The sequence below is a fragment of the Neodiprion pinetum genome, chromosome 3 (assembly GCF_021155775.2).
Source record: "Neodiprion pinetum isolate iyNeoPine1 chromosome 3, iyNeoPine1.2, whole genome shotgun sequence".
Taxonomy (NCBI): Eukaryota; Metazoa; Arthropoda; class Insecta; order Hymenoptera; family Diprionidae; genus Neodiprion; species Neodiprion pinetum.
Window position 1 is genome coordinate 4,800,395 of NC_060234.1, and position 21,466 is coordinate 4,821,860.

At 39.6% G+C, this 21,466-nt stretch overlaps 3 protein-coding genes across 4 annotated transcripts; all 3 read right to left on the minus strand.

Annotated features, from left to right (window-relative positions):
* Positions 1–1,707: 1,707 nt before the first annotated feature.
* Positions 1,708–10,438, minus strand: LOC124215059 (beta-alanyl-bioamine nonribosomal peptide synthetase ebony-like). 2 transcript variants are annotated; one of them, XM_046617956.2, is made up of 12 exons: positions 10,300–10,438; positions 9,550–9,682; positions 6,100–6,381; positions 5,530–5,682; positions 5,192–5,418; positions 4,801–5,074; positions 4,531–4,698; positions 3,809–4,005; positions 3,415–3,604; positions 2,967–3,330; positions 2,424–2,871; positions 1,708–2,282 (listed from the first exon to the last, which is right to left on the minus strand). In XM_046617956.2, exons 2-12 carry the CDS (start codon positions 9,680–9,682, stop codon positions 2,145–2,147), a joined length of 2,574 nt encoding a protein of 857 aa, XP_046473912.1. In that variant the 5' UTR covers positions 10,300–10,438; the 3' UTR covers positions 1,708–2,144. The 2 variants fall into 2 exon arrangements, with proteins under 2 accessions (XP_046473912.1, XP_046473913.1); XM_046617957.1 differs by lacking the exon at positions 6,100–6,381 and having other exon boundaries at positions 10,300–10,419.
* LOC124215064 (uncharacterized) lies at positions 6,441–9,541 on the minus strand. The gene is made up of 2 exons (XM_046617968.2): positions 7,790–9,541; positions 6,441–7,699 (listed from the first exon to the last, which is right to left on the minus strand). Exons 1-2 carry the CDS (start codon positions 8,229–8,231, stop codon positions 7,152–7,154), a joined length of 990 nt encoding a protein of 329 aa, XP_046473924.1. The 5' UTR covers positions 8,232–9,541; the 3' UTR covers positions 6,441–7,151.
* A 5,102-nt stretch (positions 10,439–15,540) lies between the features above and the next one.
* On the minus strand, positions 15,541–20,838 carry LOC124215061 (beta-alanyl-bioamine nonribosomal peptide synthetase ebony-like). The gene is made up of 12 exons (XM_046617961.2): positions 20,760–20,838; positions 20,493–20,625; positions 19,954–20,235; positions 19,384–19,536; positions 19,045–19,271; positions 18,656–18,929; positions 18,413–18,580; positions 17,616–17,812; positions 17,212–17,401; positions 16,764–17,127; positions 16,221–16,668; positions 15,541–16,079 (listed from the first exon to the last, which is right to left on the minus strand). The coding sequence occupies exons 2-12, from the start codon at positions 20,623–20,625 to the stop codon at positions 15,942–15,944; spliced, it is 2,574 nt and encodes an 857-aa protein (XP_046473917.1). The 5' UTR covers positions 20,760–20,838; the 3' UTR covers positions 15,541–15,941.
* Positions 20,839–21,466: the final 628 nt, after the last annotated feature.

The following is a 21,466-nucleotide window of genomic DNA, read 5'->3' on the forward strand; positions in this document are numbered from 1 at the left end:
TATTATGCAATCAGAAACAGGTTTCCTCATTTATTCCAAGTAATCGGAACAAGTATAAACAATTCTTCGTACTACATTGCAGCCTACTGTGGGTAAGCTGAAACCAGATTCCTTAATTTATTCCAGACTACGGGTTAATTTTTGAACAACTTGTCTATTCAGCTGACCTTGATTCTGCCAGCTTAAGTCTTAATGCCACCACAATTTCCGCCAATAGTAAGATGCGCTGTAGGTCTATACACATTGATATATACGAACAACAATGATGAAAATTGTTTGATTTTTTCATTTGAATAAGTAAAAACCACAAGGCCGATTAAAAATTGCAAAATCAATTTATACTCAAGCTGCGAAGTGCCGATTGAGACTGAAATCATTGGAATCCCTCAATCCATCGCGAAGACACCGTCATTTTTATTTATTTTTTATCTTCATTCTCATAACTCAAAAACTACTCAATTCATCAGCCCCAAAATTTGATCAGTTCTAAGAGAAGCAAAGTCCTGTCGATTGAAACCGAGATCATTAAAATCCGTTGATTTGTTCCCGGGATTTCGTCGGATAAAAATTGGTTACACACAAGTCTTGATACCTTGAAAAAGGCCTGTCGTCGAGATCCTGTAAAAACTCGACGTTTTATTTTCGGGGTGATAATAATTATTCTTGCAACAAAAAAAGCGGAATGTTAAGAAAATACTTGCGTGGTCTTTGAAGAATCGGAAGATTATTTAGATTTACAAAATAGATCCTCAAAATTTTTATTATATTCATTCACTACAAAGAGTCTAGCCGAATAAGTATGTCGAGAATCACTCGGAAGATTTTCGGCGGAAAATGGAGGCGAAAGATTCGTCATTCAATGAAACTCGTTTCGACCAAATTCGACAATCCTCTGGCCTTCCTCTCCATCGCGAACTGTTTTTTATTTTTATAAACTATTTAGTGTGGTAAATCCAAGTAGAAAACAAATGATGTTTTTTTCGTATTTTCAGTACGATAAAATAGACAAGCACTTATCATCATTTTTTAGGGAAAGCGTAGGTTCGAAGTACACAACTTCTCATTTCTACAGATGATTCCCAATGTTGCGCGATTCTCTATCAAAAAAAGAAAAAAAAAAAATTAATACCTGTCATTTCACTCGTTTGCCTGGATCATTCGGTACCTGAGTATTGGTGTCAATGGCCAATTTATTTCACCTTCAGGTGTTTTCACCTTTCACCTCTTACAAATACGCGTACAGTCAAATGAATTCGTACAAAAACGGACCTCGAGATCTCATCCTGAGGTAGCCTTGAATGTGTCCCAATATCGAATCGAAAGGAACGGTGATTGAATTTTTATTATTATTCACATAGCACTTTTTTGCGAACGTGCTACGATTCGATCAAAACTTGAATTACGCTGTCCTAGAATTTCCGGAAATCATCGAAAGAGCGTTGAAGATACTTTTCACAGGATCATACTCGGCCGAAATGATGGATGAGGACAGCAACATTAAACACGGAATAAGATAATTGTATCGATCGATACTTACGAAATGGTTCGTATTGTTTATTCAGTGAGCAAAATTTTCCAGTTCCAACGTGCAATAGAATTTCGGTACTAATGGTAACTTCGGTACCATTTTTGAATGATCCAAAGCGGATGACGCGAGGGAATCGAACCCATATTTCGGATTGTTACGACGAATCAAACGGTCGAGACTTTAATAACACTGTACATTTTATTATTTTACCGTCAACAATGACCATACCCAACAAACTTCCTGACGAACGCAATTTCTGAACAAATCTGCAACATGCACCTACAGTATAACATTAATAATATATATAATTACATTATATAATTGTAACATTTTGAGGAATTTTCATTATACGACCTGCTGACGTATTTCTTTGAATATATATTGCAGCAGACAGTTTTTCTACGTTCGACAAATTTACAGACAAGTGTGGAAAGATGTTTCCAGCTCACAACTGCGTCTTTCGATCCGTTTTAGGTGCAATATCTCTTTAATAATATCGTTGTCGGATTGAATTCGTAGTCACGATCACATGCATGTGTTTACTGTTAATAAACGGACCCAGTGCGTTGCATGTAAGGAGCTAGAAATAATTCACAGAGCCGCCGTTGAGAAATTTCTACACGCTTTTCCAGGAGCATAATACTCTTTGATTGTCGGGCGCCTCTCCGAACGGCGTCGAACCGTCAGACGCGACGTACTTGTTGACCTGGTAGTCCATCAAGACGTCGCAGTTGTAGATACCAGTCACCAGTTGCTACACAGATAGATTTGTAAATTAGTTTGATGTTCGATCATTGGAAATAAGTAGTATTTTCTCCAGAAGCTCTATTTTCATACCTTGTTTGCTCAAATTTCAAAATAAACAACGAGCAATCAAACTCCATAAGCAAGTCACCTGTGTAAGAGGGCTGGTGTTTGTTGCAAACACGCCATCAAAGCCCTTCTGCCTGGCGACTCGAAACACATGTTCCTCCATCACCCTTACGAGAGCAACATTTTCAGCCGAAGTGAGTCTGCTGTTGGTTCCCATCATGAAGGAGTGGAAAATCTGTCCCTTTCCCTTCGGGATTTGTTCTTCCAGAATCGGCCTCTCAAGGTACTCCAAAAACTCAAGTGTTACCATCAGCTTCGAATTTATCGTCACCTCAGGCTCGTCTCTCGCGTCCAAATTCAACGCGACGCTTAGCGCCTCGCCTGACGTCGATTTCACTACGAAACTCAATCCTTGCTCCACCAGAGGATCCCAAAGCTTGTCAATCAGTTCCGAGTAATCTTCTCGGTTAATGCCAGGCATCAACCACTTATCCAGGTCAGCTTTCAGGTAAAAACTGTCCGTGATCATCCTGGATTTCAAAGGTGAGGACAGATTAGGTTTATTCCGAAGGAACTCAATCATCGCGAGAGCTTTTCGATCGACGGAATTGATATGCATACTCACTCGATAACGTCTTTTCTATGTGAGTCATTAAGCTCCTCGAGGACGTAACGTTCTCCATCTTCGGACGGAGGCTCATCGAAGTCTGACTCCGAGTCGATCCTCATCCTCCGCAGTATCTCTCCCATGTTCTTCGCGCGTATGAAGTCAGTTATTCCGATGCGGTAGCCTTGGTCAAGAAGTCTGGTGACGGTGTAGACCGAATTCAAAGAGTTTCCCCCCAGATCGTAAAAGTTCGCGTCGATCGTCACCGCGGCTCGAGCGCTACTTCCGATCACCGATGCTACCGTGGGAAAAAGGACGCGGGCTAACGGAAGAAGAGGCGGCGGGACATTTTCGTAGTCGCAATCGACGGCGATATCCTTTTCTGCGTAACAATGTGAATGAGAAGTTGAAGAAAAAGTAAAGTCGTGATTCAGTTTTCGATATCTTAGGATTATTTCTTCCTCACCGTTGCTCATCAATTCGTATTGCTTCAGTAGCATCTGTCTGTCAGTCTTTCCGTTCGTCAATAACGGAATCGAATCGATCACTATGACTTGCGGTATCATGTAAGGCGGTAAAATGGTCTTGAGATAAGATTCAATCTCCAATCCAAAAATACGGGTGTTGTATTTAGCCGTCACGAACGAAACGAGAGCCTGTAACAGGGCGAGCAATTCCTCACAGTGAATAAAGCTCAAACACTATCCGGCATTATTCGTGTACTCTTGACTAGACCAGAAAATTCTTAGTATTTCTATAACCAGCATCTCAATTTCCTTGTTGCTATAATAAGAAGTGCATTTCGAAATGTCTTCGAAAGGTTTTTATGCTCGCTGCAATGTTTTTCTCCTCCTATTTACCTGCGAAAGTTCACCGGGCTTAAAACACACGACGACCGCTTTGTCGACGGCGGGAAACGCCGCGACTGCTTTTTCAACCTCTGTGAGGTCAACCCGATGTCCTCGGACCTTCACTTGGGTGTCCATCCTCCCATCAAAAATCAATATACCGTCCACAATCCTCGCGTAGTCACCGGTACGATAAATCCTCGAGTATTCTGCAGGTGGAATAGTAACTTGGTTATTACTCAAGTAACACCCGGTCGATTTCGAAAATTTCTCGGTCGAAAGTCAACCGATCGAAGACTGACGAAGAAGGCATATTCGCAGCCAACGAAGCTCCCTACATGTCGACCGTACGTTTACGAAATAATGTCCGCTAAGTTTTCATTTTAGAGTCAATTACAACGACCAAGTCAACTATAAATTGACTTGTCGTAAAAATATCGTCAAGCCCAACGTTGAACTTAGTACAGTTACCGAAATCTGTTTTATGCCATTACGTTCTTTACGGCAAGTCCCGGGTACAATATCTAGTTTTTATTTTGATGTCGTCTTGATCTTGGTGACGTTTTTGAGGACATTTGCGAACGAATGAATCGGCACAGCTTCAATTTCTCGATCACCACGATTGACAGTCAAATAAATAGTCAGATTATGGTCAACATTACGACAATTGTGCTACCACGAACATCACGTAGCAGGGAAGAAAAGAATCAAGTCCATTTCTTTCATTCGCTTACCTGGATCCGAAGAATGTGGATTGTCCACGAAGCGATGCGGATCCCTTCCTTTTACGTAACCGGCCGCCAAGTATTTACCTGCGCAAACCACCTCTCCCAATTCTCCTTGCGGCACGAGCCGCATATTCTTGTCCATAATGTAGACAATAAAGTTGTCCACCGGCTTACCTTCGAAATGAAACAAAATAATTCTCTTACACTTTATGCCGATCCTCTATCTTCGGAAGAAAAGTGAACCGTGACCATTCGGTGATTGGAAACTCTGCTTACCAATCGGTAGTTTAGAAAGACCCTGGAGCTGTTTCGGATGATTGATTAAATGGTATGCAACATCGCCCGTGGTTTCTGTGATACCGTACATATTGACCAATGTGTGTTCACCGGATGGAAATGTGGCCACGAACTGTTCGGCCAATGAAACCGGTATGATTTCGCCTGAACATATCCAAAATTTCAGGCTCCGAAGGAGTTGCTTGTCCTTTTGCATATCCAGGTACATAAGGAGAGTCCTCAACAATGATGGTACTAGCACGAGACGTCCGATCTGCAGAAAACAGTTCGGTAATCAGGTAATTCAAGGTCAAAGAGAACAAAACGTTTGGTTTCCTTCCAGACCCTCGTGTCACGTGGTGGAAACTTGTGTTTCGAAACGTTTAATCACCTTGTGCTTATCCAGAAGCCGAACGAACCTCTGAGGGTCTCTTGTGACGTGTTTTGGAACAACGACGACGCTTCTTCCCTGAAGCAAAGGGCCCCAGATTTCGGGTACGCAGTCGACGAAAGTCAATGAAGTCTTGAAAGCGCAGCTCTCCTCTGTCGTCGAATAAGGCATAGCACTCCACAGCCAGCGAAGCCAATCCATCAGAGCCTCGTGGAACAGTTTAACGCCTGATTGAATGGCAGAAGTGGAATTGTTCAATTTCACCCCGACAAATTACTTTCTCTCAAATCTCCATTTTATCGACAACTCGGTACGGAGCGTGATCACAATGTACTTGCCTTTCGGTACCCCCGTGCTTCCCGAAGTGTATAAAATGATCGCCAGGTCTTGACACGCGTCCAAATCCATGTTCTGTGTCGACTCGTTGCTGGCTTCTTCCAAAAGCTTCTCGTACGTGATGGCAGGTGTGCCCTCGTATATTGTCATGTCGGCTGAAACGAATCAACAGAATAGATGAAAATTATTCAGAGTCATGAGGCACGCTTAGACGAGAGATTCTCTGGACCACTTTTCGCATACGAGTCATTGCCTGTGAACTTTCGGCCTCTATAAACGCATCTCACGTCCTGCGGATTCTTCACCTCTGTTAATTTCTAGAACTGAGATTTCGTAACATGAAAACGCTGAGAAGAGGAATTCGAAATTTCTTTTTCCAACGTAGAAAGAGAAAGTTGTAGGTATGGGTGTTGATCGTAGCTGTTTATTCCGAATCTCGCTTTTCGATGTTAATTTGTCAATCTTAAACCTGGTGTATCCAACGCTTATTTCTCAAACCTCAGAGACAAGTCAATTTGTAAGCTGCGAGGAATCTACCATCGATTCTACTTTCCATAATGGATGGTCCTCACCTCCTTCTTCGGAGACCACGATGAGGGGCTCAGCCTCGGTGAGGATGTGCTCAACCCTGGGGGCCGGAAACTCTGGATCCAGGGGAAGGTAGGCCATCCCGGCCTTCAAGGTAGCCAGCACAAGAGTCAGAAGTCGGTCCGTAGGCTGCATCGAAATCGCCACGATGGCATCAACGCCGTTGATCGAGGATCGACGACAGCGTTTCGCCAGGACTCGTGACAGCTGATTGGTCCTCGCTTCGAGCTGATTGAAAGTGAACCTTGTTTCTTCGCCACGCTCATCTGCAAGGTGAGCATTACGCGATAGTCAAAATCTACGCACTTTCTCCACTTGCCTGATGAGTAAAAAAACACTTTCTTATTATTGAATGCTCACTCACAAGGAAGGTCACCTTACTGTACCCCCACAACCTGGGTCAAAAAAATTATATTTTGTAGTTCACACCAAAGTATGAACCCTCAAAAAAATTTAGCAGCCCACTCGCATATTTAAGGGGTGAAATTAATTCTCAAAAATCGGTGGTTTTTTCGTTTTTCGCTGATATCTTCGAAACAAAAATAGATACGTCAAAAGTTTAAATAGCAAAGTTGTTCATTTTTTAGTGCTCTGCAATAGTATGTAGTCGAAAATTGGAAACAATTTTTTTATTTTTTTTTTTTCAAAGAAGTGTTTTTTAATACATTTTTCGTCATTTGATCACTGAAAAAGTTCTTATTTCGCCTGAAAATTAAACAAGGTTGACAAATCCGTCAAACGGAATCAGTTTACATTTATATATAGGTTTAGTAAATCCAAATATGCTATTCCACCCTTATCGTAAAATACTCATAAATCTTTTACATCTAATTTAGTTTGTGCATCCATTTTAGTACAAGCGAATAAGTATCACATGATTTTTTTTCATTTTATATAAAACTTTATTTAACATGCATGTCGTCTTTTTATTTACTAGAAACCTTTAATTCATATATTATATAGCTATTAAAATGTCTAGTAAAATCATGACAGGAAAAAAAGCAGACAATGCACTTATCAGTTTCATCATTTCGTATTATGGAATGTATTCATTGCAATAATGATACTCCTCAAAGAAGTGATTGAGAAACAAAGATTTTTTGCACCACGAACATGTTATAACAGCTGAATCACCACAAATGTGACATCGTGGTTCCGAATTATCTCCAAAACCAAACGTCACCGGATTGATGAACTCAGGGGGTGTTTTTTCTGTGTACCCATTTTTGTACCATGCATATTTAAGCATATTAATATAACGCGGGGAAGACAGTTGATTGTGAACAAGTGACTGCAGTTTGATGATGTTATTCCTTAAATGCAGATTTATATCGCTACCGGAAAGAATTACTATATCTGAAGAATGCCGAACAAAATTTTTCCATATTCGAAAACCAAACACATCTAACGGTTGTATTTGTCCTGTTGTCCCTTTTGGAATAATTTTTGATACAATTTTTTTGTTAGGAGGAGTTACTGCATCAACTACTTCTGGACAGTGTCCACTCCAGGAGTCGATTAAAAGCGCACTGTTGTCGCCAACATTTGCAAAATAGATTTCGGTTAGCCACTGTTTTAAATGATCTGTCGAAAAAACGAAAGAAATATTTAATTTGATTTGGTTCGCAATATTTAATATGCCTCAAGAATGTATATAATTTAAATAGTTCTTACCTGATGTTAACTTTCCAGATTTCGATGCCGAAACAAAAACGTTTGTGGGTTTGAACAACGTTTTTTCTACGCGTGGGCCAAAGTCACGACCGATTTCTTTCAATACAAGATATAACGGTGAAAGTAATTTTCCATCGGCGGATATCGTGGGTTGAATCGTATAAGAATGAGTTGTTGAAGATATCGATTGAACAACGCATTCAATTTCTTTTGATCCTTGGTTTGCAAGAGTGCGACCAGAATGCATGTCAAATTGAAATCCACTTTGATCTGAATTGTAAACGTTTTTCAGACCAAGGTCGTTGATAACAGATTTAATGTTATTTGTAAACTCTTCAGCTGTTTTTTTAAGATTTTTTGAGTCTTCTAAAGTTTTCGGGTGATAAATTTTGTAATTTTCCGAGACGTAATGCGATGTGCTCTTTTGAACTTGTTCACACATTTTTTTCACGCTTTGAATCGTGCATCGGAATTCATGAAATTTTTATGTGCGGTCAAAGCTCATCGTCGCAAATCTATATCGTGTACTATCTTGCCACATTCAGTTGCTTCAATGAAGCGATTTAAAGTATATTGAGATATCTCATTTAATTTTGCTTCAAAAGTCCCACCTTTATTGATTTGATGAGCCCAACGCTTGAACTGTGTTTTAGAAATCACTTTTTTAAAACGGTGTGCAACTGTACGAATATTTAAATTTTTTGTTTTTCCACTTCTCCAAAACTCCACAGCTTTCTTCTTGTAATCGAATGAAATCTCATCTTCATTTTTTGTACATTGAGAGTCATCTGCCTCATCAGATGGAATTGAATCCCATTCCAATTCACTGTCTTCTATACTTTCAGGCTCATGGTGTTTGAATTGTTCTTGAAATTCCAAGCTTTTGTCTTCTTCAATTTCGATTCTCGCGTATGTGCTTATGCTTTCAATTAAAAACTCTTTAATTGTATCTGCTAATTTTATTTCATTCTCATTCAGCCAAGAGTCAGTTTATACAGAGCCTCATTATTTACTGATATGACGGTATTAAACATCTCAGATAGGATATCATGAAAAAATAAAACGTATTTCAAACAGTCGACCTCACAGTTTGATTATGATAAGAACGTGTAATTAGTGCAAATCTATAAAAAAAATTGCGTTTGAAAAAATAACTCTCCGGTTCCATGACCTCTTGAGACGTAAAAAAACCAATGTAGATTGATATCATTAAATGTGGAGTCGGAACAATTACGTTTCATTATGAAATGATAGAGAAAGATGTGTAGAAAAACCCGTTTTTTTATGAAAAAAAAAACAAAAAAATTCTATATAATTTCCGACTACACAATATTGCTTCCAATTTTCGACTACATACTTATTGCAGAGCACTAAAAAATGAACAACTTTGCTATTCAAACTTTTGCCGTATCTATTTTTGTTTCGACGATATCAGCGAAAAACGAAAAAACCACCGATTTTTGAGAATTAATTTCACCCCTTAAATATGCGAGTGGGCCACTAATTTTTTGTGCGGGTTTATACTTTGGTGTGAACTCCAAAATATAATTTTTTTGACCCAGGTTGTGTGGGGGTACAGTAAGGTGACATTCCTTGTCAGTCAACATTTCTTTACCCTGAATAGCAGAGCTTTATTCTTAGAAACAAGTAAAAACTTATTTCTACAAGAATTTCAGCGGCGAGACCTTACGCAGTTCAGGATCCTCAAAAATAATAACAAAGTGATTGTGTGATACGTGTCACTCGACGAACAAATTTACCTTCGTAGATAATTGCCGTGTGATTTGGATTGTTGACTGCCACTTGAGAGAATACTTTATGAATGAAAACCTCCTCGTTGCTTCTGTCGACAGTGTTCCCCTTGAGAACTGACTGATGTTTGGACGAACTCATCTGAATTTTACACCGATAAATCGCAAAACAATTAACATTTCCCATTTGAATTTCGAAATAGTAAAAACTGTGCTATTTCGTGGTTTTCACGGTAGTTTTTTCACGATTTGATGGTCTTGCACAAATTATTCACCCTTCGTAGTCACACCGGGTAAAATCGACCCATTGATCATCTTTCGGCCTAACGATAAATATCTAATAGTAACTGGGGTCAAACGAGACTTCAATCATAATATGCTTGGGGATTGAAGTGGGTATACACTATAAGTACGGAATCGACTTTTCGTACACAATTCAGAATCTTTAGATGACGTCCCACATCCTTTCGATCCTCACCGGACGGATAGTTGTCTCGTGATATTTTTTTTTTTTAAACCATGGAATTATTTAGAACTGTGACTACGAAGGGACAATGAAAAGGTCAAGTGAAAAAATATGCAGATAAACAGATGCCAGACAAGTCTATTCGGTGTCATACGGTTTAAAGTTTGGAACTTGGTTTGAGGCTGAGTGACCGTTAGATTACGTTGAATATCGATTCCCAGTTACGTGATTAACAAATCTCAAACAATTACAATGCAGTGTATAAGATTCTGGATAAAGAAAATAAGACTTACCCTGGTCGGATGAATCTGATTGAATGCTGCTACTAAATGTATTATCTAGCAAATTGTTTTATCGTGGAGCACTTTTATGTTAACTCGTCGCCGGGCGATCTCGCTATGCCGGAAATTAAGCTTGCATTGAAAATGGTATAGTATAATATGCGAACAAGTGGTATACTCTCTAAAAGTAACGTCACGAACTCTCATTATCATTCCGCTAGTATTCGCAAGTAGCGTTTGCGTAAACTGGTTTTTAACTGTGAGTTTGTAGGTGTAGGACATAAAAACTGGCATGTGAGTTTTATCCCTGAATTTTTTTAACGCAAAAAAAATTGTCGACAAAGAATTATTGTATCTTCTGGGAACTCTATGCAATAACGATGAAAGATGGGTGACTTGTAGATATTGCCCTTGGCGAAAATAATTTCTACACCAAATTACGAAGAATTGCCGGCCGTAGAAGATCGTAGAAAATATTAGCAAATCGTAAGAAAGTGTAAAAGATCGTACATAATCGTGATAAATTGTTGTATTCTTCTTGGAAGAGTTGAAATTTCTATGAAAAATTATGAAAACTGCATATTGGAAGTAGATTAAATATTTCTTTTTTTTCCTAGAGTTTCGTAGAAGATTACTTGGATCAACGAAAAATTACGAATATCTACCACTTTTTGTGAAATATAATTTCAATTTTGGACCCGCACGTTACGAATTTTTTTTTTTCCGTACAATCGCGTCGAACTTTATAGAAAAGTGCAAATTGTGACGAAAAATTACGAAAATCTAGAATTTTCCTACGAAAACTGGTTACAATTTCGGACCTCAACCATCCACTAGACGTCGCATCTCTCTCACACGGAAATTTTATAGCAGAGAAGTTAAGTTCCGAGCAAAGTTTGGGTCTATATTCTCATCTTCTAAATACGATTTAGATAGATTTAGAGAATCTATCGTATACCTTAGAACTCGTCGTATCTCAATTAGGTGAATCTTGAGAGAAAAAAATAACGACTAATAATACGATGATCCACGAAAAACTACGATTTTTGACTTATATCAAGTGCTATAAGTAAATGAAAATTACACTAATCTACGATAATTTGAGAAAGAGTACAATTTTTCACGAAAAAGTACAATAATCTACGAAGAAATATAGTTTTGTCCGAATATCAAGACCAAAAAGTCAAGGAAAATACGCTAATACACGGATAATCTACAAAAAAGTAGGATTTTATCACGAAAATGTACAATAATCTACAAAAAAAAATATGAAAAAGTACAATAATCTACGAGAAAATTCTATGCTTAGTTTTGACGCACGTGTCCAATTCGGAGTTTAGCGTAGAAATTATTTCTACCGAAGACACGCGTATTATTAATAGTATTCGATTTCTATTACCACATCATATTAATGGTTATTCCTAAACGTTAACGGTATTTTTGGATGCCTTAGCTGTACCCATTAGAATAATTCTCTGAACTCGTGTAAAAGTCATTTGGATTTAAACGATATCGTAATTCATTTGGAATTTCACTTCACTACAACCACGTTTCCTCATTCATACTTAGATATCGAAACAAGTTTAAGCGGTTCTGCGTATTATGTGCTGAAGACGTATACCAGACTTATTAATTCATTCCCAGCTTTACGTTGATTTGTAAACAAGATTATCACCGTCCGGCCTTGATGCTGAGAACCTGAAAAGATTCCATTAGAACGAACTTTGAGCCCGTTAGACTTTGAAAAATAAAATGTTTCAATTTTTTAAACATATCATTCAAATGATTGGGAAACCACACGACCCGTGATATCCGAAATTCATTTAGTCTCAGGCTAAGGATAAGCGCGTCAATTGATACTAAAATAATCAAAATCCGTCAATCCATCTAGAAGAGATTGTCATTTTCATTTATTTTCATAATCGTCCGACGTTCACGATATAGAACCTTGTTCCAAACTGGGCCCCTGATCTACACAAATGTTTTGTAAAGCAGCGCATGGTGCTAGTCGAGTATAACAACGACAAAAATATTTTAACTTGCGAACATGCGTGCTTTACAAGATATAGTTAATCGTAGTTCGTCAAAAATGGACTTTCGTCGGAGGTGTCAAGCGTTAAAAAAATGTTTTCTATGTGTTCGTTTCGTGACTTTAGACATTTTTATAGGTGCTTAACATATCTCAGTTACCAAAGTATCGTTAGAATGTGTGCACAACGTACCGCAGTACAGGAACCACAGTAAAACTTTCAATTAAAAAAAAGATTAAACACGTTCTGCAACTTGTGATATTAACCGGTTTATTGTTACGAGTTCTTGCAGTTTTTGTGCCAGAACTCGTAGCCACATACAACCGACCAAATAAGACAAAAATTGGTAGCCGGCGGGTTTTTTTCTGGGTGTCTGATTTCGTTTCAGAAGTTGTTTGTTGAATTAGTCATCCTTTGATCGATTGACTGGCAATGACGCGTGAATGCACAGAAAAAGAAAGCGGCTAGACTGATGATGACGCGTATATGCACATTTTTTAATAACTCTGTTAATTCTCGATGGATCTTGAAAGCAGGATTAAAAAATTCAATACCACGGATTCAATATATTATGGCAGCTGCAAAATACCTGTAATTAAAAAAGGTCAAAGAGTGTAATAAATCTTTTGAAACCTGCAAAATAGAGGATCCAAAGTAGAGGCGGCACTACTTGAAAACCATAAAAGTACACCAAATGTTCAACTTGAATGCAATAAAAAAAAAACCCTATTTTATTGTACTTGAAACTACATTTTAACATTACTCCGAAATTAGATCGACCATTCCAGGTACTCTAAAAACTCAAATGTTACTTTTGATCGTTACCCACGCGTCCACGTAATATTGGTCCAACGTTGTTCCAACGGTGGCTTAACGTTAGTTTATACTCTTAACTTATTCGTAAGATTTGAACCTCATCCAAATAAATCTTATCAGAAAATTTTCACAGGAATATTGTGATTATGTTAGTTTAAGTACTGAAAAAGAGCTTCAACGGTCGGCGATGAGAGAACATGTGCAGGGACGTTTTGTTGTCTCTTCTCGGCGAAAGATTCCCAGCTCGCACACCATCGTCTTAGAATGTTGGAATTTTTTTTTCTCAAGCCGTATACTATCAGATTCTCAAAACTAATATAAGGATATCTTGGTTAGACTTTTCTAGCTCGTTGGAAGAAAACTGAAATGATTAATTTTTTGGATAAAACCTGTAGAGTTCCCTATCAAGAGTTGATGGGACTAAGATGTAATAAGTTTCAAGGGATTCCAATACATACAGGTAAGACTCTACAGAGATATACGACATCTCAGAACCATGGTTGTGAGTAATTAATTACTTTTGTAATGAAATTTTTGCTGGATTTTAGAAAGTGAAATACTATTCTTCGAACTCGTGGTACAGAATGTGAAGATTGGTGTGGCCCCGAAGTCTTCATTTCAATTTGGGCAATTGTCGTATACATAATATTGGTAGTGTACGATGATGCGTATTACTTTGAATGTTATGTCAGAGACAGGTTCCTTCATTCATTCCAATCCATCAAAACAAGTATAAACGATTCGTCGTACGACGTTGAAGCCTATTGTAGGTAAGCCATAACCAGATTCATTGATTTATTCCAGACTATAGGTTAAATTTTGAACAAGTTGTCTATTCAGCTGAACTTGATGCTGCCAGCCTAAGTCTTAATGCTACCACAATTTCCGCTAATAGTAAGATGCGCTGTCAGCCCATACACATTAACATATACGAACAGCAATAATGAAACTTGTTTATTTGTTCATTTGAATAAGTACAAACCACAAGGCCGATTAAAAATTCCAAAATCAGTTTATACTCAAGCTGCGAAGTGCCGATTGAGACTGAAATCATTGGAATCCTTCAATCCATCGCGAAGATACCGTAATTTTTATTTATTTTTTATCTTCATTCTCATAACTCAAAAACTATTCAATCCATCAGCCCCAAAATTTCATCAGTTCCAAGAGAAGCAAAGTCCTGTCGATTGAAACAAAGATCATTAAAATCCGTTGATTTGTTCCCGGGATTTCGTCGGATAAAAATTGGTTACACACAAGTCTTGATACCTTGAAAAAGGCCTGTCGTCGAGATCCTGTAAAAACTCGACGTTTTATTGTCGGGGTGATAATAATTATTCTTGCAATAGAAAAAGCGGAATGTTAAGGAAATACTTGCGTCGTCTTTGAAGAATCGAAAGATTATTTAGATTTACAAAATAGATCCTCAAAATTTTTATTATATTCATTCACTACAAAGAGTCTAGCCGAATAAGTATGTCGAGAATCACTCGGAAGATTTTCGGCGGAAAATGGAGGCGAAAGATTCGTCATTCAATGAAACTCGCTTCGACCAAATTCGACAATCCTCTGGCCTTCCTCTCCAACGCGAACTGTTTTTTATTTTTATAAACTATTTAGTGTGGTGAATCCAAGTAGAAAACAAATGAAGTTTTTTTCGTATTTTCAGTACGATAAAATAGACAAGCACTTATCATCATTTTTAGGGAAAGCGTAGGTTCGAAGTACACAACTTCTCATTTTTTCAGATGATTCCCATTGTTGCGCCATTCTCTGTCAAAAGAAGAAAAAAAAATGAATACCTTTTATTTCACTCGGTTGCCTGGATCATTCGGTACCTGAGTAATTGGTATCAATGGCCAATTTATTTCACCTTCAGGCACGCTCTTACAAATACGCGTACAGTCGAATGAATTGGTACAAAAACGGACCTCGATATCTCATCCTCAGGTAGCCTTGAATGTGTCCCAATATCGAATCGAAAGGAACGGTGATTGAATTTTTCTTATTATTCACATAGCTATTTTTTGCTAACGTGCCATGATTCGATCAAAACTTGAATTACGCTGTCCTAGAATTTCCGGAAATCATCGAAAGAGCGTTGAAGATACTTTTCACAGGATCATACTCGGCCGAAATGATGGATGAGGACAGCAACATTAAACACGGAATAAGATAATTGTATCGATCGATACTTACGAAATGGTTCGTATTGTTTATTCAGTGAGCAAAATTTTCTAGTTCCAACGTGCAATAGAATTTCGGTACTTATTTCTAATCCCAACGGCTCTTATCAGATGTGCCAACACACCAGATCAGTTTACCTTTTTTGAATGATCCAAAGCGGATGACGCGAGGGAATCGAAACCATATTTTGGATTGTTACGACGAATCAAACGGTCGAGACTTTAATAACACTGTACATTTTATTATTTTACCGTCAACAATGACCATACCCAACAAACTTCTTGACGAACGCAATTTCTGAACAAATCTGCAACATGCACCTACAGTATAACTAATTGTAACATTTTGAGGAATTTTCATTATACGACATGCTGACGTATTTCTTTGAATGTATATTGCAGCAGACAGTTTTTCTACGTTCGACAAATTTACAGACAAGTGTGGAAAGATGTTTCCAGCTCACAAGTGCGTCTTTCGATTCGTTTTATCTCTTGATTAATATCGTTGTCGGATTGAATTCGTAGTCACAATCACATGCATGTGTTTACTGTTAATAAACGGACCCACTGCGTTGCATGTAAGGAGCTAGAAATAATTCACAGAGCCGCCGTTGAGAAATTTCTACACGCTTTTCCAGGAGCATAATACTCTTTGATTGTCGGGCGCCTCTCCGAACGGCGTCGAACCGTCAGACGCGACGTACTTGTTGACCTGGTAGTCCATCAAGACGTCGCAGTTGTAGATACCAGTCACCAGTTGCTACACCGATAAATTTGTAAATTAGTTTGATGTTCGATCATTGGAAATAAGTAGTATTTTCTCCAGAAGCTCTATTTTCATACCTTGTTTGTTCAAATTTCAAAATGAACAACGAGCAATCAAACTCCATAAAAAAATCACCTGTGTAAGAGGGCTGGTGTTTGTTGCAAGCACGCCGTCAAAGCCCTTCTGCCTGGCGACTCGAAACACATGTTCCTCCATCACCCTTACGAGAGCAACATTTTCAGCCGAAGTGAGTCTGCTGTTGGTTCCCATCATGAAGAAGTGGAAAATTTGTCCCTTTCCCTTCGGGAGTTGTTCTTCTAGAATCGGCTTCTCAAGGTACTCCAAAAACACAAGTGTTACCATCAGCTTCGAATTTATCGTCACCTCAGGCTCGTCTCTCGCGTCCAAATTCAACGCGACGCTTAGCGCCTCGCCTGACGTCGATTTCACCACGAAACTCAATCCTTGCTCCACCAGAGGATCCCAAAGCTTGTCAATCAGTTCCGAGTAATCTTCTCGGTTAATGTCAGGCATCAACCACTTATCCAGGTCAGCTTTCAGGTAAAAACTGTCCGTGATCATCCTGTATTTCAAAGGTGAGGACAGATTAGGTTTATTCCGAAGGAACTCAATCATCGCGAGAGCTTTTCGATCGACGGAATTGATATGCATACTCACTCAATAACGTTTCTTCGGTGCGAATCGTTGAGCTCCTCGAGGACGTAACGTTCTCCATCTTCGGACGGAGGCTCATCGAAGTCTGACTCCGAGTCGATCCTCATCCTCCGCAGTATCTCTCCCATGTTCTTCGCGCGTATGAAGTCAGTTATTCCGATGCGGTAGCCTTGGTCAAGAAGTCTGGTGACGGTGTAGACCGAATTCAAAGAGTTTCCCCCCAGATCGTAAAAGTTCGCGTCGATCGTCACCGCGGCTCGAGCGCTACTTCCGATCACCGATGCTACCGTGGGAAAAAGGACGCGGGCTAAAGGAAGAAGAGGCTGCGGGACGTTTTCGTAGTCGCAATCGACGGCGATATCCTTTTCTGCGTAACAATGTGAATAAGAAGTTGAAGAAAAAGTGAAGTCGTGATTCAGTTTTCGATATCTTAGGATTATTTCTTCCTCACCGTTGCTCATCAATTCGTATCGCTTCAAAAGCCTCTGTCTGTCAGCCTTTCCGTTTTCCAATAACGGAATCGAATCGATCACTATGACATGCGGTATCATGTGAGGAGGTAAGATGGTGCGGAGATGAGATTCAATCTCTGATCCGGAAACACGGGTGTTGTTTTTAACCGTCACGTACGAAACGAGAGCCTGTAACAGGGTCAGCAATCCGTCAGAGTGAACAAAACTTGAACACTATCCGGCACTATTCGTGTACTCTTGACTCAAGCCGATCATAGAGCAGGATTGTTAGTATTTCTATTACCAGCATCGATGTTTCCTTGTCGGTACGATAAGAAATGTATTTCGCAATGTCTTTGAAAGGTTTTTATGCTCTTTGTACTCTTTTTCTTTTTCCATTTACCTGCGAAAGTTCACCGGGTTTGAAACAGAGGACGACCGTTTTGTCGACGGCAGGAGATGCCAGGACAGCTTTTTCCACTTCTGCGATGTCGACCCGATGTCCTCGGACCTTAATTTGGTTGTCCATTCTGCCTTCGTAAATTAATATGCCTTTCACAATCCTCGCGTAGTCACCGGTACGATAAATCCTCGAGTATTCTGCAGGTGGAATAGTAAGTTGATTATTTTTCCACTAACACCGGTTCACTTCATATTTGGCTTATTTCGGGCAGAAATAATTCGGGTGTATCCGAAGCCAATAGTTGACTATGTGTCAATCATACGTTCACAAATGCTCGCTAAATTGTACATTCTTTGTCGGTAATGATGTACAAGTCGACTGTGGATTGACTTGTGGTCAAAATACAGTCAAGCAAAACTTCGAAATTACTAGTGACAAAACTTTGTAATTATTAGTAACAAGTTTCGAAAGAGTTGTTCTAATTTTTTACTTTTTGGAACAAGGCTGCTGAGGCCTGGTTATAATTACCGGAATTCGAAGCCGCCATTTTGAATCCCTAATATCAAATTTTTTAATTCTTCTTTCGAATTTGGATTCAGTCACCTCCGAAACGGAAGTGTACCAATTTTCGCTCAAATCAATTGAGAAATATCAGAGTTATCACAAAAAGGTTTATGCGTGATCCGTTACCGGTCAACCAATCGAGTGGTCAAATGTCGACAAGTGTGCTACTCTGGGTATCGGATAGCTGGCAAAGAAAGCAATCGAGTACATGTCCGTGTCTTTCATTTACTCACCTGGATCCGAAGAATGTGGATTGTCCACGAAACGATGCGGATCTCTTCCTTTGACGTAACCGGCCGCCAAGTATTTCCCTGCGCAAACCACCTCGCCCAATTCTCCTGGCGGCACGAGTTGCAGCTTCTTATCCACAACATATAGAATGCAGTTCTCTGCCGGCTTACCTTGGAAACGGAATTAAAGATTTCTGGATAATATTCGAGCCATGTTCATTCGGTGATTGAAAACTCTCGGCTTACCAATCGGTACTTTGTCCAGACCCTCGAGCTGTTTAGGGTGATTGATCAAATGATATGTGACATCGCCCGCAAGCTCAGTGCAACCCCATAAATTGGCCAACGTGTGTTCGCCTGATGGGAATGTGGCCAAGAATTGTTCGGCCACTGGAAGAGGTAAGACTTCGCCAGCACAAATCCAGAGTTTCAAGTTTTGAAGGAGATGCTTGTCCTGCTGCATGTCCAGATACATCAGAATAGTCCTTAACAATGACGGGACTTGTGCCAGCCGTTCGATCTGCAGAAACAGTTCGATAGTCAGGTATTTCAAGGTCAAAGGAAAGGAGAGTTTCGTCTTCTTTCCGAATCTCGTTTCACGTGGCCGAATCTTTTGATTCGGATCGTTTAATCACCTTGTGTTTCTCTAAAAGTTGAACGAGCCTCTGAGGGTCCCTTGTGATGTGCTTTGGAACAACGACGATGCTCCTTCCCTGAAGCAAAGGGCCCCAGATTTCGGGCACACTGTCGACGGAAGTCACAGTTGCTTTGAAAACGCATCTTTCCTCTGTCGGCGAATAAGGCACCACATTCCACTGCCAGCGAAGCGAATTTATCAGAGTATCGTGGAGCAGTTCAACGCCTGGCGAAAAATGCAGAAATTGAATCCTTCTTATTCGTTCCGAGAAATTTCCTTCTTTGAAACCTCCAAGCTCACGTCAGCTCAAATTTCAGCCAAATCACAATGTACTTGCCTTTCGGCACCCCCGTGCTTCCCGAAGTGTATAAAATGATCGCTAGGTCTTGACACGCGTCCAAATCCATGTTCTGTGTCGACTCGTTGCTGGCTTCTTCCAGAAGCTTCTCGTACGTGATGGCAGGTGTGCCCTTGTACATTGTCATGTCGGCTGAAACGAATCAACAGAATAGATGAAAATTATTCAGAGTCATGAGGCACGCTTAGACGAGAGATTCTCTGGACCACTTTTCGCATACGAGTCATTGCCTGTGAACTTTCGGCCTCTATAAACGCATCTCACGTCCTGCGGATTCTTCACCTCTGTTCATTGCTAGAACTAAGATTTCGTAACATGAAAACGCTGAGAAGAGGAATTCGAAATTTCTTTTTCCAACGTAGAAAGAGAAAGTTGTAGGTATGGGTGTTGATCGTAGCTGTTTATTCCGAATCTCGCTTTTCGATGTTAATTTGTCAATCTTAAACCTGGTGTATCCAACGCTTATTTCTCAAACCTCAGAGACAAGTCAATTTGTAAGCTGCGAGGAATCTACCATCGATTCTACTTTCCATAATGGATGGTCCTCACCTCCTTCTTCGGAGACCACGATGAGGGGCTCAGCCTCGGTGAGGATGTGCTCAACCCTGGGGGCCGGAAACTCTGGATCCAGGGGAAGGTAGGCCATCCCGGCCTTCAAGGTAGCCAGCAAGAGGGTCGGAAGTCGGTCCGTAGGCCGCATCGAAATCGCCACGATTGCATCAACGCCGTTGATCGAGGATCGACGACAGCGTTTCGCCAGGACTCGTGACAGCTGATTGGTCCTCGCTTCGAGCTGACTGAAAGTCAACCTTGTTTCTTCGCCACGCTCATCTGCAAGGTGAGCATCACGCGATAGTCAAATATACGCACTTTCCCCACTTGCCTGATGAGTAAAAAAACACTTTCTCATTATTGAATGCTCACTCAGTCAACATTTCTTTAGCCTGAATAGCAGAGTTTCATTCTTAGAAATAAGTAAAAACTCATTTCTACAAGAATTTCAGCGGCGAGACCTTACGCAGTTCAGGACCCTCAACAACAATAACAAAGTGATTGTGTGATACGTCTCACATGATCAAAAAATTTACCTTCGTAGATAATTGCCGTATGATTTGGATTGTTGACTGCCACTTGAGAGAATACTTTATGAATGAAAACCTTCTCGTTGCTCCTGTCAATTCTGCTCCCCTTGAGACCTGACTGATGTTTGGACGAACTCATCTAAATTTTATACCCACAAATCGCACAACAATTAATATTTCCCGTTTGAATTTCGAAATAGTAAAAAATGTATCAATTTCAATCGGCCGACTCGTGGTTTTTCAGGTAGATTCCAGAAGATAAATAAGACTTACAGTGATTGTATTCGTCTGATTAAACGCTCCGATTGAAATTATCACCCAGCAACTTGCTTTAATGTGGATCAATTTCTTGCTAGCTCGTCACTGGGCGCTCTCGCAAGTGCGAAAAATGGTCTTTCATAGCTATAAAATTGAAAATGTAAAGTATGATTTGCGGGTAAGTGTTTACCTTCGAGACGTCTTAGTGGTTACATTTCATTGCCATTTCGACACTCTGTCACTGTCATCCGAATGAATGTGTGTTTAACACCTGAATAATCTTCAACGGGATATAAAATTACTGTAGCATTTGGGAACACTTTGCAATAACATCGCCAGATGCGTTATTGATACATAATACACACGTACTACTATTGTTATTGATTGCATTTACTATAGCTACTATAAACGATGCTACGTATTATGCTGTTATTTATATTAACAATAAGCTAGAACTAGGTTTCTCAATTTATTCCAACATGTACGTTCATGTTTATACAACTGGTTCATTTTTCTGACCTTGCTGGCGCCAACTAATACTTTCCGTTTATTCAGTTATCCAAATAACTGAAAAAGACTTTAAAGTATATCCATTACTTAGCTAAGAAAAATTACTGCGATTGAGACAAAAATCATCGAAATCCGTTAATCCGTTGAAAACCACTGAAAACGGGACTCCAGCATTTCTCTTTCACGTTTGACAATTTTGTTTTCAATCAAGG

Excerpts from the sequence above, each read along its gene's own strand:
- LOC124215064 (XM_046617968.2), bottom strand. The coding sequence starts at position 8,231 with ATGTGTGAACAAGTTCAAAAGAGCACATCGCATTACGTCTCGGAAAAT. Across the intron at positions 7,700-7,789 it reads ATCTGGAAAGTTAACATCAG|ATCATTTAAAACAGTGGCTA; the intron begins GTAAGAACTATT and ends TTTTTTCGACAG.
- LOC124215059 (XM_046617956.2), bottom strand. The coding sequence starts at position 9,682 with ATGAGTTCGTCCAAACATCAGTCAGTTCTCAAGGGGAACACTGTCGAC. Across the intron at positions 5,075-5,191 it reads GGCTTCTGGATAAGCACAAG|ATCGGACGTCTCGTGCTAGT; the intron begins GTGATTAAACGT and ends TGTTTTCTGCAG. Across the intron at positions 4,699-4,800 it reads TCTTTCTAAACTACCGATTG|GTAAGCCGGTGGACAACTTT; the intron begins GTAAGCAGAGTT and ends TTCATTTCGAAG.
- LOC124215061 (XM_046617961.2), bottom strand. The coding sequence starts at position 20,625 with ATGAGTTCGTCCAAACATCAGTCAGGTCTCAAGGGGAGCAGAATTGAC. Across the intron at positions 18,930-19,044 it reads AACTTTTAGAGAAACACAAG|ATCGAACGGCTGGCACAAGT; the intron begins GTGATTAAACGA and ends CTGTTTCTGCAG. Across the intron at positions 17,402-17,615 it reads AACCCGGTGAACTTTCGCAG|GCTCTCGTTTCGTACGTGAC; the intron begins GTAAATGGAAAA and ends ACCCTGTTACAG.